Source organism: Gobio gobio, assembly GCF_949357685.1.
Source record: "Gobio gobio genome assembly, chromosome: 25".
NCBI classification, from domain to species: Eukaryota; Metazoa; Chordata; class Actinopteri; order Cypriniformes; family Gobionidae; genus Gobio; species Gobio gobio.
Window position 1 is genome coordinate 24,103,801 of NC_137121.1, and position 16,636 is coordinate 24,120,436.

The window sequence follows — 16,636 nt, forward strand, 5'->3', positions numbered from 1 at the left end:
AAGGTAGTAAAGACATCAGTAAAATAGTCCATTTGACTACAGTGGTTCCACCTTAATTTTATGAAGCAAAAATACTTTTTGTGTGCAAACACCCCACAAAAATAATGACTTTATTCAACAATTTCTTCTTTGTCAGTCTCCTACGTTGTTCACATAGTAAACACAGTGCAGTGCTTCCGTATTCTACGTCAGAATGCCGGCTCACTATTGGCTGACGCTGTTCACATGAGCATGACGATGCATGCGTGTGATGCTGACGCAGGAGCTGGCCAATCAGTAGCCAATACTAATATACTAATATATGTTTAATACTAATATATATGCTCATATACTCCCTAAAAGTTGATCAAAACAAACTTTTAACGCATTTATTTAAAATCTACAGCCTTTTTCCTCTAGAAAAACGCATTAAAAACAGTGATGTCTTATCCTGCACTCATGGGTGTGTCCAAATTTTTCTCCAATCAAATGTCCTCTAGAATGCCCTTTTCCCATTGCCACCTGCCTCCAACTAGCAATAACAAGTAGCAAGTTATGGTTCATAACTGTAATTTAGAGGACGTTCCTACGTTCAATAGGAAATATGTTGACCCAATAAAGAAAACTATTCGTTAATAGACTGTAAAGTACCTATTAACTAAACAATTTGAGGGTTGATTTTATGGTGAATCTGTGCGTCCATTACCCTTCAAATTGAGTAAATTGAAATTGTGAATTGAAAATACGCCCAATGGAAACACGTACATTTGGGAAAATAAGCCCTATGGAAATTTCGCAATTTAGCAAAAAACTCCCATATCGCAAAACAGTTTTTATGTTGGCATGAGATGGTTCTTCAGGGAATTCGACAAAGGAATATTTCGCAAAACTGCAACAGAAACAGTTTTTTCCCATTTACAGGTCACCTGGCATACATAAAAGTCACATGATCATTCTTTAAAAATGCAGCGGTATGTTTGAACAGAAGACGAAACACAGAGTTCTTTATTAAACTCATAAAAGACTAAATAATTACGGGAATGCTGGATTCTAAACAACAAAGAAATGCCACAATTTATCAAGACCTTGAAGCAGATATGGGAGATATGAGGGCTTCCAGAAGCTGTGGCAAATATTAAGCTCCAAATATTCTGCTTTCCTTGCCATTAAAGCTTGGATAACATGCCTACATCTCCTTCGATTAAAAATAATGGCTAGGGTGATATACATAAAACTACCAACATCCATCGCCATGATTTTTGGAATGACTTATCGTGAGAAGAAAAAAATCAGTTTTAGTCGCATAACATCGGTTAGGAAACCTCGGCATTTCGCAAACGTTTTTTATCGACATTTAGAAAATATCGCAAACATTTTGCCCAAATCTGTAATGGAAACCAGGCTACAATGTCTCTGTGGTGTTTTCAAAACATTGCTGTGTTTGTTTGAATATCCCGACTAGCTTAGCATAGCAACATTGGCTCAGCCAATGGCATTAGTTTGGGGCAGGACTATTTGTTTGTTCAAACAATAGCAGACAGGGGCAGTGTGCAGATAACCTGTTTAAAACAATCACTATTTTTGCAATTGCATTTGTTAATGCAAATGGCTCAGAAATGACAAACTTCACCTTTAAACCTGAAGTAGCCAGACATGCAAACATGCTGTTTAGCCACACACGTGCTGCTATCTGAGTACTAGATCCATGGCCCTAATCATTTTGCTGATCTGTTTCGTTTTTTTTCTCGAGGTGCAGCGACTTGGCGAGACAGGCGTTTTCTCTGGCCAGGGATCAGCCCTGTGATATGAGAGCTGAGACACACACACATACACCTACATGCAAAAAAACATACGCAAATAAAAGATTAAACCCTAGTCTACTGCCTGTAATCGCCTAGTGCATCTTATCAACATATCGGGTCATTCACCTAGACAGGGAACAACAACACCAACTCATCTCACTAGAGCAAAGACTGGACTCTACTGCAGTCAAAATATGAATCTAGGAAATAGTCACATTCTACCAGTGCTTTGAATTCAACTCAGGCATAATTATATGGATGTGGGAATAATTAGCAATGTCAGTGGCAGGTAACAATTTACAGAAGTTTAGTAGTACCGCTGTTATACACATGAATGACACCACAAAATATGCGCTTATTAAAGAGAGGTGAACCATTACTGTTCTATGCAGTTAGACTTGCAATTTTCACTTGGAACACAATAAAACAAGTGAAAAAACTCTGTCGACTGACACTGAAAGAACAAAAATGTAAAAAACCTGAGAGTGGACCCTTTTTACTTGGACAGTAACAAACCACATAACATAGAAACTACACAGGAAAAAAAATATATTGTTTCACCTTAAAAAAGTAAGTATTTGTGCTGCCTTAAAATTTTAAGTTTAGTCAACTTGAAATATGAAATTTGTAAGCGACAACTTGGATATTTGAGTTGACTAAACGTAACATTTGAATGCAGAACAAATACTTTTAAGTATTTTTTTTTTTTTTTTTTTTTCAGGTCTGCACTATAAAATAGTTTTTATTGACTAAAACAGGAGATATAAAGACAAACGTTTCAGCTGTTCTGCCTATGTCGATCAAGTTTACAGCGTACCCATAAAAACCAAAGAAACTGCATAGCCACATTTGAAAAATGCCATCAACCGCACAGGAAAACACTAATATTTCCTTCTACTTATTTAATCAAGTTAATTCCTGTAAAAAGCTTGAACAAAAGAACTCGCCTTTAAAACAAGTACTTCTGCATTAAAAATCTATGGAACTTTTATAGGATAATATTTTCTTTCTGTCATTTATTTAAATTCCTTGGAACACCCTGTTCTTAACGGGAGACATCTAAGTACTTAATTCCTGTCCGAAGTTGTGTTTTTCCTCTCAAAGAGCTATTAAACAGCTCTGTTTATCCAAGGAAAAGAGTCTGTTGCCAGAACGAACCACATGGCCTTGCAGTAGCACTATATAAAAAGCACGGCCATAAAACTGTCAAGTTCAAACGTAAAGAAAACCTTGAACATGAAACTGTGCTGTAAAACAGAGCCTGTGGGGAAAGTTTCACAGTCAGTGTTTATGCCACATTCTTAAATGACTTGAGAGTGTCTATTCCAGTCATAAAAATGACGACTGAAAAATCAGCATTTTCAGAAATGTAAAATTTCACAATTTGAAAAGTGAAATTCGCACTTTTCGCTTATTCTGCTTCTAATTATTTGGCCCTTTAATTAAAAGGAAATTAAATGGCGGACGGACTTGAACTTGTTTGTTAGCTGCTAGGCCATGGTTCTGACAAAAGTCGTATTTTGTAAATATAGAAATGTTGTATCCACTTTTGCGAAATTTTCCGTCATTTGTGAGAAAATGCTTTCCCACTGTTGACGGAATTTTCCTGCTTTCCGTGTTTTCACTGTTATAAGGTAGGGGGCGCTATTACGGATCTCCTGAAAGAGCTCTCGCGGCAAGTGCACGGCACCACAGATTCATCTTGACGGCACTCGCAAGGAAATGGATAAGTACATAATCAAATTCACAAATGTTACACCATTTAAACATTACTAAAAATACATACTGAGTCACTAAAACAATCTTTCTCATAGAATATACTTATTTGTTCACAGTTTGAACGTTCTTGTTTCCATTTAATTTCATGATCTCAGGTGAATTATCCTTTGTTGCTTTTAGTATGACTTCGTTACAAAGCTGGGAGAACTGAATAATATTCAAAGTCACATTACACACTTTTAACATTAAATAAATCACATAAACACTACCTGAGATTATGTTTTGTCCAGCCGCGATGTCGCAGGAATAGAAACAGTTTCTAAAATAGAATCATTGCGTTTCGCCGTCATGACTGCTTAGGACAAAAACTCTAATTAACATGGAAAAGATGCCTTTTATCGCGTGTGTCGCAGCGCTTGTAGTTAGGACACGGTGTAAGACAAAAACGTGATTTCTCAGCTTTTTGCTCAAAATGGTGCTTTTTTATGACACTTACCCACATTCAAGTTTTTATAAAAAAGTTAATAAGGGTAAACAAAAATATTATCCAGGCTGATTTTTCTGAATTATTACGACATCAATAAAAAACACAAAAATAGCAATCAAAATCAATACCACTGAGCTGTTTTTAATGGGAAATGTGACTTTTTTCCCCATTTGCCAATTAATTATTGAAAACATTTTTTTAATTTTGAGAATGTTTTTTTTTATTCTCTTTCATCATGATTAAGCTGTATATATATATATATATATATATATATATATATATATATATATATATATATATATATATATATATATATATATATATATATATATATATATATATATACATATTTGTGCATTATATTGGCCACCGATAAAAAATACAAAAAATACAACCAATTATTCTATGGGCTTGTCTGAAGTGACATTGGACCTGAATGTTCATTTCTGACATTGAATGTTCATTTATACATTGGTTTTGTCTCTGAGGCACTTCAGAATAACGTTGACTTGGTCAGAGAGGCGACCAGTGGGTCATAAAGAGGAGAACTGAAGTATCTGTTCTCTCCGAGAAAGTGCTCCGGCTTATTAAGGGCTGAACGTGCAGCCAGGGGAGGCCGAGAGGGAGCGGGAAAGTGCCTGCTAGCCAACAGCTGCCCTGTAATTTATATTGATGAGGGTACCGGTGGGCAGCTTCCACGGTTTTGATCATTCAGGCAAGAGTGGAGAGATGAGGCTGATGAGTCTGTGTGATGTGTGTGTGGGTAGATGAGAGTTTGCAAAGAGTGTGTGTGGTTAAAACTGCAGGGTTACTGCTGCTGCGGGTTGTTGTTTTCTGCAAGTCAACACAGGTAAGAAGAATACTATTTTTATAGAAACAGTAATGCAGAGTGTTGTTATGAACACAATCAAAATACAAAAAACATATTTTTGGTAAAAACTTTTGTAGATAAATGTTTTTACTCATATTACCCCATAAAGACTGGAATACACTACACAACTTAAATTCCCAACAGATTTTAAAATACTAGGCATCATACTCACCGACTGAGAAAAACTGGGCATCATACAGTACTAAATCACAACAGACTTTCAAGACGTTTTGAACACAACAATCTCATGCAGAAAAATGTGTCTCGCTGCTAGGAATGACACATGACAAATGAAAACAACATATTTTCTAAAATAGGCCCAAAACATGTTTGATATCATCTGACTACATAGAATCATAGTCTGAAGCTAAAAAGTCTCTGGCCGTCATATACAATGCAATTTTCTTTGAAATCTGGCAATCCAAAATCGTTAGATTGGCTCTAACTTTTGGAAAAATTTTACTCCACCAGAATGCAAATATGAGCAAAATATCCCAGCTTTAACCCTCCAAATGTAAGGGAACACATACTAATAGAAACTCTAAGGGCCCATTTAAACGACAAAACACAAACTTTTCTATGCGCTTTGGCCGTTCATTAACACAACAACACCATTTTGAAGGCCTGAAAATGTTAAATGGTTTCAACTTTTTTGAAAAAAATATCGTTATCGTCTCCATGTAAACAACAAAAACGTGAATTTTTTAAAACAGTGATGTCATGTGCATGCGTCTTACGTGTTCAGTCTATAAGCGTGTCGTGATTCTTTACAAAGTCACATCGCCATCTACTGGCCTGGCATAAATAACTTGTTTTAAGTCATTTTCATGGATCCGTGTGAACAGGAATCGTTTTGAAAACGTTGCCGCCTGTATGCGGACACAAAGGAAAAACTTTTCAGTTTTAGTACATCGTTGTCGTGTGAACGTACACTAAAAACAATATCATATTTACAATTAGCATATTTGGGCTGGTTTTATTTGTTATTAGGCTAGTTTGATTGGTTATTCGGCTGTCTCACAGACCTGGCAACCCTGTATTGGGGGAAACGTGTGTAAATGTAATGTTTAGTAGTTATAGCCTTGGGTGTGTGTGTTTGCATGTGCATATGAGCATGTGTATGAGCATGTTCCAGTTCAGTTGCTTCCATGAATGCATTATGGCTGCACATGAGGTCTAGTCGATTGTAAAACACACATTTGCACAGCCCCCAACCAACACACACATCCTGTAAATTCTCTAGCCAATCTCAGCTGATCCCTTCATTAAAGTCAGCATGAACACCATTTTAGTTTCTCCAATATGGCGTATTTCCGAGTGTAACAGGAAATTCAATGATATGTTGACATTACCATGCAAAAGAGGCTAATTCAGCTAGTTTGGATAATGCACAATGTTTTAACATGTATCGCTGAGGTTGCTAAGGTATTGCTAGGGTGTCATGAGAGGTTACTACTGAAAGCAATTAGGGTCAAATTTGATTTCATAATTAAAACTGGCCAATTCCTTAGCATGAATTATGCTAAGCGATACAAATGCTAATTTCTTTCGTAACTGGCAAGACCCTTGCTCTCCCTATTATGTATCTTTTAAACCCTTTCTTTGTCAAACAGTGCCCTTTGACCCATGCCACCAGCCGTAACTTGTCATCTTCACATTTCATTCTCTTCTTCTTTCTCTCCAACTGCCTCTCTCGCTCTCTCTGACACGCGTCATTAGCATTTCTTTCATTGAGATTAAATAGTGAAGTCCGGTCCGTGGCTTTGAACCCTCTCACTTGAAACGTTCTTTGATTTCACTTCCTTCTGTTAAGGAGAAGTGATCAGCACCGTAATTAAGATAGCAGTAGGGCCCTGGAAGAAAGGATGAAAGATCCACCTTTATGCTGGATGAATGGAGAAGACAGCTACAACTGGATATTTCTAAAGCCTTTCAACGAGTCAAGTGAACGTAGACAGATGAAAGGATGGAGGTATTTTTATATAAAATGACAAGATGAGCTTTCAATAGCTAGATTTACAGCTGACTAGAATGCAAAACAAATACAGCTTCTCAGGAATTGGTCAGTGCTAACTAGCTAACAAAGCTAATACCACTATTAGCTCAATTACTGTTTTCAGAATACTGTAGATTTTCCAGTAACAACATAGCAGTTAGTGTGACAAAATGCTACTGTTAACTTGACTATTTTAACTATTTTAAATCATGAATAGCTTATAGCTTGACACGCTACAGTTTTAAAGTAGTTTCCCCAGCACTGAAGAAATGTATTAAAATTCAGAAGCTCAGGTGTGAAATTGAACCGAACTGCAACCTCAATAAAACTTGAAACTAAGATCAAGATATACTACTTAATCTGTAGGATGCACAAGTCCTGAAAGGTCACATATGCAACCTGTCAGAGATTCTACAGTCTTCCCTCCAGAGCGGATCTCTATCTCTCTCAGAGACTTATCAAAAGGAACGTCTTTAACCTCACTCAAGAAGGTCACGCATAAACAGCATCCTTGTTTTCAAAGCGCAAGCAGAGTAGATAACATAGCACCTTTCTCCTCCAGTTAAAAACAAATCATGTGATTCCTATGAAGGACTCAAATTTCTTAAATTAACAATATCAGGCAAACTTTCTTTTTTTTTATACAGTGGAAAATAACTGAGAAATAGCCTTGTTTTCTTACAAACAGCACAATTATTGTTGACCACACACACACACAAACACACAAAACACAACTTAATACAGCTTTATAAACCTAAATATTATAGAAAAATTACCAATAATATTAAAATTAAGTTCAGGGCTCTCAAACGACTAATCGCGGTTAATCGCATCAAAAATAAAAGTTTGTGTTTACATAGTATACTGTGTATAATTATTATGTATATTTGAATACACACACATATATATTTAAGAAATATTTGCATGCATATACTGTAAATATCATTTATATAGTATCTAAATATTAGTGATGTCAAATCGATTCATCACGATTAATCGCATCCAAAATAAAAGTTTGTGTTTACATAATATATGTGTGTGTACTGTGTATATGTATTATGTATATATAAATACACACAAATTCAATTATATATTTAAGAATATTTTGTTATATTTATATATAAAATATTTATATTTATATAATATAAATGATATATATATATATATATATATATATATATATATATATATATATATATATATATATGCAAATATTTTTTATATATTTACACATGTATGTGTGTGTATTTAAATATACATAATAATTATACACAGTACACACACATATATAATGTAAACACAAACTTTTATTTTTGGATGTGATTAATTGCGATGAATTTATTTAACAACTGTAATAAATGTTTTTATTTTATTTTTTAAAATACATGCATGTGTGTGTATTTATATATACATAATGATTATACACAGTACACACACATATATTATATAAACACAAACTTTTATTTTGGATGCGATTAATCACGATTAATCGTTTGGCAGCACTAAAATTATTACTTAATGTTAAAATAATTTAATCAAAATTAATACATATTTAATTAAATGAAAAATAATTACTTACAAGTGTGCGTCTTCTTGGTTACTGAAATACCTGCAAAAAATAGATACAAAAATAGCATTAATTATTCATTATTTCAAATAAACAGCATGCAAACATACAGTTGTGTACAGCTGAAAGCAATGTAAAATACAGAGAAAGCTGACAGCACATTGGAACGGAGATGCTGTAAGCCGTGACATTGACCGAGAGCCAAAAGCTAGCTTTGACTGTGTTAATGCTTCCTAGCACTGCCACAGGCTGTGTCTAAGCAAGGTCAGGCAGGTCAGTATGTTGCCGTCACACGGACCAGGCAGTTGCCTTGCTGTCACAGTTGACCTCCACGCAATGGAAATTAACAGGAAATCACATACAGAATGCTAAACAGATCTGTGAATATGTTCATGTCTGTTGGTGTAGCCCAGAAGCACCGGGTGCATCTTTATGTCTGACCTTATAAAGCATGACTAATGCCACAGAGGCACGGATGGATGTGTGTGCATGTTGCTGAAACAGAGGGTCCCATGTGGACAGAGCGTGCTCATGCTCTATGGGCCAGAGCAGACTAATAGATCCCACTTGTCATGCGGAAGCAATGGCTAATTTTTCTACAGCTTGCATTTGAAACTCAAGGGACGTCGAGCTGACATGATTCAGTAATTCCACAGAAAATAAACAGAGGTCTGGCCGGCGATAACGATGCTTCAGATGTTTTTTTGAGGGAAGGGGGAATACAAGTCAAAGACGGTAAAGCAAATGAGCAGGCACACGTGCACACAGTTGCACCTGAGGACACGCCAGCAAAAACACAGAAAGGACCCAGAAGCGAAACTTGAGGCACTCCGGTAAAGCTTCACGAATCAACAATGCTATCACTGGAAGCGCACTGTCCAACAACAACATTACACAAAGAAACAAACAAGCAATAATCCTCTTGTAACTTACACCGACAATCAAATCACAAAGCACTCAGCATCGGGGTAAATGGCAATTACCAAAATATGACGTCAAGCTGTGGCTAATAGTAACACTGTGCTAAACACAGGTCTCATTCTAGGAGCCAGTGAAACTGAAAATATTAAAGACATAATTCAACCAAAATTGAAACTTCTATCATCATTTACTCATCCTCATGTTGTTCCAAACCCATGAATTGTAACTGCACGGAAAACAGTCACCAGTACACATTCAAAATATCATCTTTGTGATCCAATGAAGAAAGACATACAGGTTTGGAAAATATGAGTGAAATTATTATTATTATTTTTTTTTAGAGAACTATTCCTTTAAAGGTATAGTTCACCCACAAGAATGAAAATGTCATTATTTACTCACCCTCAAGTTGTTCCAAACCTCTACATTTTTTTGTTCTTCTGTACCCAAAGGAAGATATTTGGAAGAAGGTTTGTAACCAAGCAGATCTCGCCCCCCATTGACTGCCATAGTATTTTTTAGATCTGCTTGGTTGAAGAAAGCTGGACAAGCTTTTTCCATCTGTCAAGGATGGATTCACCTCCAAACTAACCTATCACCCCAAATTTATACAGGTTTGAAACAACTTGAGGGTGAGTAAATGATGACAGAATTTTCATTTTTAGGTGAACTATCCCTTTAAGGGAACATTTCTAGTCTATTGGTGTGAAATAACAGGGAGGTTCCAAGGGAATACGCCATTTATCCAATCCATGTGATTTGGGCCAGTTTCTTTCCTGGCGAGCTCTCGATTTTTACAAATGAAATTACAGTCCAGTAACTGTCATGGTTAAAACTCTGGCCTGTAAAAGGGAAGAGTCATTGATATCTGCCCATTTATTCACTACAGAAAAGTATTTTGGTTTAAAGAATTCATAACATTCAACCTTTTAAGAGTGGACAACTTGTAAATAGTTGTAGCTATTTACAAGTTGTAAATAGCTCAAACTAGACTATATATTCCCAAGTTCAAAGCAACATGCCTGTAAAATTCAACATGAAACAGCATTCAAAAATTAATAGTCTTTACATGTCCTGAAGGCAACACTTTCCCGAAATATCTTCTTTTGTAATCCAGAAAGTTTGGAAGATTTTAGCTAAAAACAATGCCTAAATAGCCATGTAACGCCTTAAAACATATAGTACAGCTTAAGAAACATTAAGCCTTTCAGAGATATCTTTGTGAACGTGCTTGCAAAAGCATACCTGAGGAGTAACCACAAAACCACACAACGCTGAGGGAAAAAACATATTCTATCACCATGTGAAAAATGGTCACATAGAGCATGAAACAAAACAGGTTGCACTCTGTGGTTATCAGATATCTCATGAACTTTGCTAAGAAGACTGTAAGGACACCGTCAGTCTTTGATCCAACTTCTGTCACTATCACTCATTCTTGCCCTGTCCTCCCTCTCTATCTCTCCCTCTCCCTCTCTCTCCATGCGATTCCCATCCTTATTCTGTGGAACTATCAGCTATCTGTCTCTGATCCTTCCCAAACCACAACAGCTATTCTGTCAATGTCACTTACAGATATGAAAACCAATCTTAACACAAAAAAATGTACTTGCTCGGAAATCATTACTGTCAAAAAGAGGACGCTAGGCTTGGTCAGAAAAATGGCCTGTTGCTAGGAGAGGGAGGGGAGGGGTGGGGAGAGAGCCCACTTCCTCCTCTAGGTGTCATTGGGAGGGCTATGATTGGAGGGTGCAAGGGGAAAGGGCCAGGGAACCAATGAGTGAACAGAGTTTGGAGCTGGAGGGGGTCTGGGTCTAGGCCCTGACACCAGTGAAGCCTGCCAGGTTATGTCTACTCCACTGGAAGATGGGGTGATGGGTCAGTTTGGAGGTGAATCCATCCTTGACAGATGGAAAAAGCTTGTCCGGCCTTCTTCAAAGGACGACACGATGGTTGCGGTCACAAAATGCTGCGAAATTCAGCAACCGATCAGTCCACTGGAGGACAGTAAACAATAGGTACGATGGATAGAATGATATATAACTTTGGAACGTTAAAAAGAACAACAGAATGATAGAAAGAGAACAACCGATTTATAGATAGATTGAATGTTAGAACGATAGATAGATTGACAGAACGTAGATAGAATGATATATAGAATAAACGATAGATAGATAGATAGATAGATAGATAGATAGATAGATAGATAGATAGATAGATAGATAGATAGATAGATAGATAGATAGATAGATAGATAGATAGATAGATAGATAGATAGATAGATAGATAGATAGATAGATAGATAGATAGATAGATAGATAGATAGATAGATAGATAGATAGATAGATCGATCGATAGATAGATAGATAGATAGATAGATAGATAGATAGATAGATAGATAGATAGATAGATAGATAGATAGATAGATAGATGATAGAATGTTACAGTGATAGAACGATAGAACCATAGATAGATAGAACGATAGATAGAACGATAGATAGAACGATAGATAGAACGATAGATGATAGATAGATAGATAGATAGATAGATAGATAGATAGATAGATAGATAGATAGATAGATAGATAGATAGATAGATAGATAGATAGATAGATAGATAGATAGATAGATAGATAGATAGATAGATAGATAGAATGTTACAGTGATAGAACAATAGATAGATAGATAGATAGATAGATAGATAGATAGATAGATAGATAGATAGAACAATAGATAGATAGATAGATAGATAGATAGATAGATAGATAGATAGATAGATAGATAGATAGATAGATAGATAGATAGATAGATAGATAGATAGATAGATAGATAGATAGATAGATAGATAGATAGATAGATAGATAGATAGATAGATAGATAGATAGATAGATGATAGATAGATGATAGATAGATAGATAGATAGATAGATAGATAGATAGATAGATAGATAGATAGATAGATAGATAGATAGATAGATAGATAGATAGATAGATAGATAGATAGATAGAATGTTACAGTGATAGAACAATAGATAGATAGATAGATAGATAGATAGATAGATAGATAGATAGATAGATAGATAGATAGATAGAACAATAGATAGATAGATAGATAGATAGATAGATAGATAGATAGATAGATAGATAGATAGATAGATAGATAGATAGATAGATAGATAGATAGATAGATAGATAGATAGATAGATAGATAGATGATAGATAGATAGATAGATAGATAGATAGATAGATAGATAGATAGATAGATAGATAGATAGATAGATAGATAGATAGATAGATAGATAGATAGATAGATAGATTATTACAGTGATAGAACGATAGAACGATAGATAGATAGATAGAATGATAGAATGATAGATAGATAGATAGATAGATAGATAGATAGATAGATAGATAGATAGATAGATAGATAGATAGATAGATAGATAGATAGATAGATAGATAGATAGATAGATGATAGATAGATAGATAGATAGATAGATAATAGATAGATGATAGATAGATAGATAGATAGATAGATAGATAGATAGATAGATAGATAGATAGATAGATAGATAGATAGATAGATAGATAGATAGATAGATAGATAGATAGATAGATAGATAGATAGATAGATAGATAGATAGATAGATAGATAGATAGATAGATAGATTATTACAGTGATAGAACGATAGAACGATAGATAGATAGATAGAATGATAGATAGATAGATAGATAGATAGATAGATAGATAGATAGATAGATAGATAGATAGATAGATAGATAGATAGATAGATAGATAGATAGATAGATAGATAGATAGATAGATAGATAGATAGATAGATAGATAGATAGATAGATAGATAGATAGATAGATAATTTCACCGGATGTCTTCAGGTAAGTCATACTAAACTGATAAAATCTATAAAATCTATTTTGTGTGCATACAGTTATCTATTATCAAACCATTCAAAAAAGACTTATGTAACCCCTCATTTTGAACTATAAAAACAGAATTGCATAAAAACTCTCAGGGACAAACAGTGCTGAAAGTATTTCTTGGAAAATATTCTAAGCATGTCCACAGCCATCATTCATTGCTTTCTTCCTCTTGTAGATTCCATATGCCGAGCTCACTGATGACTGTTTGAAGTTAACCTTTAGCACATCTGCCACAGAAGGCCAAGCCATCCCCATCCCTGCCAGGTAAAACCGTCTGAATTGCAGATGGGGAAAACACGGTGACAGTGTCTCGCTGATCTGGGGCAGCTTCTCCTGGTGAAACCGTGTCATGCTCATGCTTAGGAAATAAGAAAAAAGACCTCAAACCTGCATAAAAAGGCAGGGGCTTTTATTCCTTATCCAAATCCCAGTGTAAACCGATAAGAAACATGGAGAAACCAGTCTCATATCAGAACAGAAAGGTCCAAATTTCATTTTTGAACCCTAAATGTGTGAGCATGAAGCTCTCGCCACCCAACCAGCGGGACTAGAGAGCGCTCTGTGTCTGGGTCTGTCGGGCAGGCTGTGCATCATAATTCCAGCTTCCTTAGCGCCTGACAGCAAATGATTATCATGGATGGTTATTGTCAGCGAGGCCTCTCCGGCAGGGTGCTTGACGCGCTGCGCTAGGGTTCGGCACTCCGTGACATTCAAAGTTAGAGTCTCCTTGACGTAATGGAGCTGTCCCCTCACCGAGCTAATGGGAACGATCCATTTAACCTGTGGCAGAAACACACAGGCGAGGAAGTTCCTAATGCGAGGCCAGTCCCGTGGGGGGGCCCGCTCAACGTTCTTTCTCCCCCCCCGGCTGCTGCCGGTCAGACTGCTTGATTCATTGACTGCTGCTTCACACTTATCCTCATTCACTGTTCAGTCTACAGAGACCGGCGAGGGAGGAGGACAGTGGCTCTCTCAGCCATACAAGGACAAGGCTGGTATAGACACCCCTGGAAAAGTAACAGCTGAGTAGGGGATTTTGACAGAGATAAAGATGGGTGGCTTGCTTGAGGGTTGGTGGACCCCAACGCAATTGTGTTAGAGTACATTGGAAGAACGGACTCTGGTTTTAGGTAGGCATGCTAGAATTACACAAAATGGCCTGAACTGAATGTACTGTAAATTGTATTATAACAATAAAAAAGACCTTCCTTTTTGGTAGGCATTTCAAGAAAAGTTCTTCAGCAGCATAATTCTGCAATAAAATCGAAGAGTGGGCCCTCCAGTACTTTAAAGGGGCCTATAATGCCCTTTTCATAAGATGTAATATAAGTCTCAGGTGTCCACAGAATGTGAAGTTTCAGCAAAAAATACACCAATGATTATTTATTTAGGATGTTTTTAAAGCCCCTATTTGGATGGCAGCAAAAACACGCTGTCTCTTTAAATGCAAATGAGCCGCTGCTCCCCATCCCCTTTTCAGAATAGGGCGGAGAGCTAGTCTGGATAAATGACAACAACAACTGGAGTGTGGAGAACCTCACACAGAGTAGAATTCTCACAGATGGATCAATACCAACAGTTTGACCAACTTCTTTTAAGAACATGTAAGTACCGCATGTTATATTTTGTGATCGTACGCAAATCGCCTTTGTGAATGTGCTGGTTAGGACGCTATACGGCGGCTAAATTTACCATTGTCTCTGTATTCACAGAGATCAGGGCTACGTCATTAGTTTTAATTTTAAGTAGTAATAAAAGTACGCTTCTAAATTGTACAGGCGGGTGAGCATTTTAGGGTTGTAAATAACAAGGTCTGGTCTCTGTGAATACAGAGTAAGAGAAAATGGTAGCTTTAGCCACATTAGCACATTCAGAAAGGCGATATGCAAACACACAATGTGAAAGTGGAGTACTTGCATGTTCTGGAAATGAAGTTGGATCATGAAGAATTAGATTTGTTCCATCTTTGAGAAGCAAATCCACAAAACTGACCTTTGTTTTCAAAGCTGTCCGGTGTACCATGATTCACACAAACATACAAATTTCGCTAATTTATTGGGCACATTCCCTTCACAAATTAGATGAATTCACTGCATCCTGAGTGGCTCAGATGCCGGGAGTTTATTATTACAGCCAAAAATTAAATAGATGAGACATTTTATGACTAGCTGCTCTAGTCTACTTTTGCCATGGTGTTAGAACTGGTACGCCGTTGTCGCTTGGGAAAACAAAATGGCGGTGCCGTGGGTGGAAACATGCAGATTAAGGGGCGGTAATATTATAATAGGATACCATTCCTTCGTCACTAGGGCAGCAAAATCTGAGTGGCTTGTTTTTTTCAAATGCTTGCAGAGAAAAACAAAGTTACTGGGTTGTCCTTTTTTCATGTTTTCTGGGTTGGTAGATGCATTGTGGACCCGATTATAGCACTTAAACACGGAAAAAGTCAGACTTTCATGATATGTCCCCTTTAAAACAATAAGAATGGCATGGGACATCGGAGCCGATAGCCTCACGGGCAGCACTCCAGTATGTTGCGTAGTTGTGCTTCAAGTGACCCAAGTTCAAGTCCCAGCTTGGGTACCTTTCCCGATCCCATCCCCCCCTCTCTCCCACTAGGCTTCTACACTATACCTATCTGAAAAAGGCCAATGGCAAAAATAAATCTTAAAAAAATGACATTGGTCGAATTTATGTTTGCACAACAGTTCAACATGGACTGCCACTGCTATGCAAATTTTGTTTGTCTCCCTTATCTGACTCACTCGGTTCAGTTCATGGAGCTCTTTCCTGAGCTGATGACCTGAATGAGGTGTGTTAAATAAAGAAGACATACAAAATGTGCAGAGTGTTCCCAGAACCGGACAGAGATTGTCTTATTATTAGAAGATGAGAGGTTCTGTGGCTCTTACCATTGGAAAAAGCATAACGGCTAACTTGGATCACGTGAGACTCCTGAGCTTATCATATAATGGCAGTGACGTCAGTGTCCAGCGTTAAGAGTTTTATGTTAGCAGAGTGAATTGCTCTGTTAGCAGCAGATTAACCATATTTAAGATTAGATTTTAATCTGTTCATTAAAAAAACAGCTTTATTGGGCTTTATTGGGCATACATAGCAGTGATACTAGTCACTAAAAGCGCAATTGTAATTTAATCGTTGAAATCCGGAAGCCATAGAAAGTGGCCTTTAAGCCTTCTCTTAAAAATAACAATTTTATCAAGGTAAAATCTACATATAGTCCCCAACAAAAGTATTGTTTAGTGTAAAACATGTTGAAGATTAGCGGACAGGCTGTCAATTCATTAAATTATAGCTATTTCCTCAGCATAGTGAAGCCTCTCATCCATTGACAT

The 16,636-nt window shown here is 36.5% G+C and overlaps 1 protein-coding gene across 1 annotated transcript in view; it reads right to left on the reverse strand.

Annotated features, from left to right (window-relative positions):
- The window catches only part of roraa (RAR-related orphan receptor A, paralog a), a 385,656-nt gene that overhangs the window by 96,778 nt on the left and 272,242 nt on the right, over nucleotides 1–16,636 (reverse strand). The window contains exon 2 of the mRNA XM_079809265.1: nucleotides 8,434–8,463. Within this exon, the coding sequence (XP_079665391.1) occupies nucleotides 8,434–8,463 (30 nt within the window). The remainder of the gene's footprint in view (nucleotides 1–8,433; nucleotides 8,464–16,636) is intronic.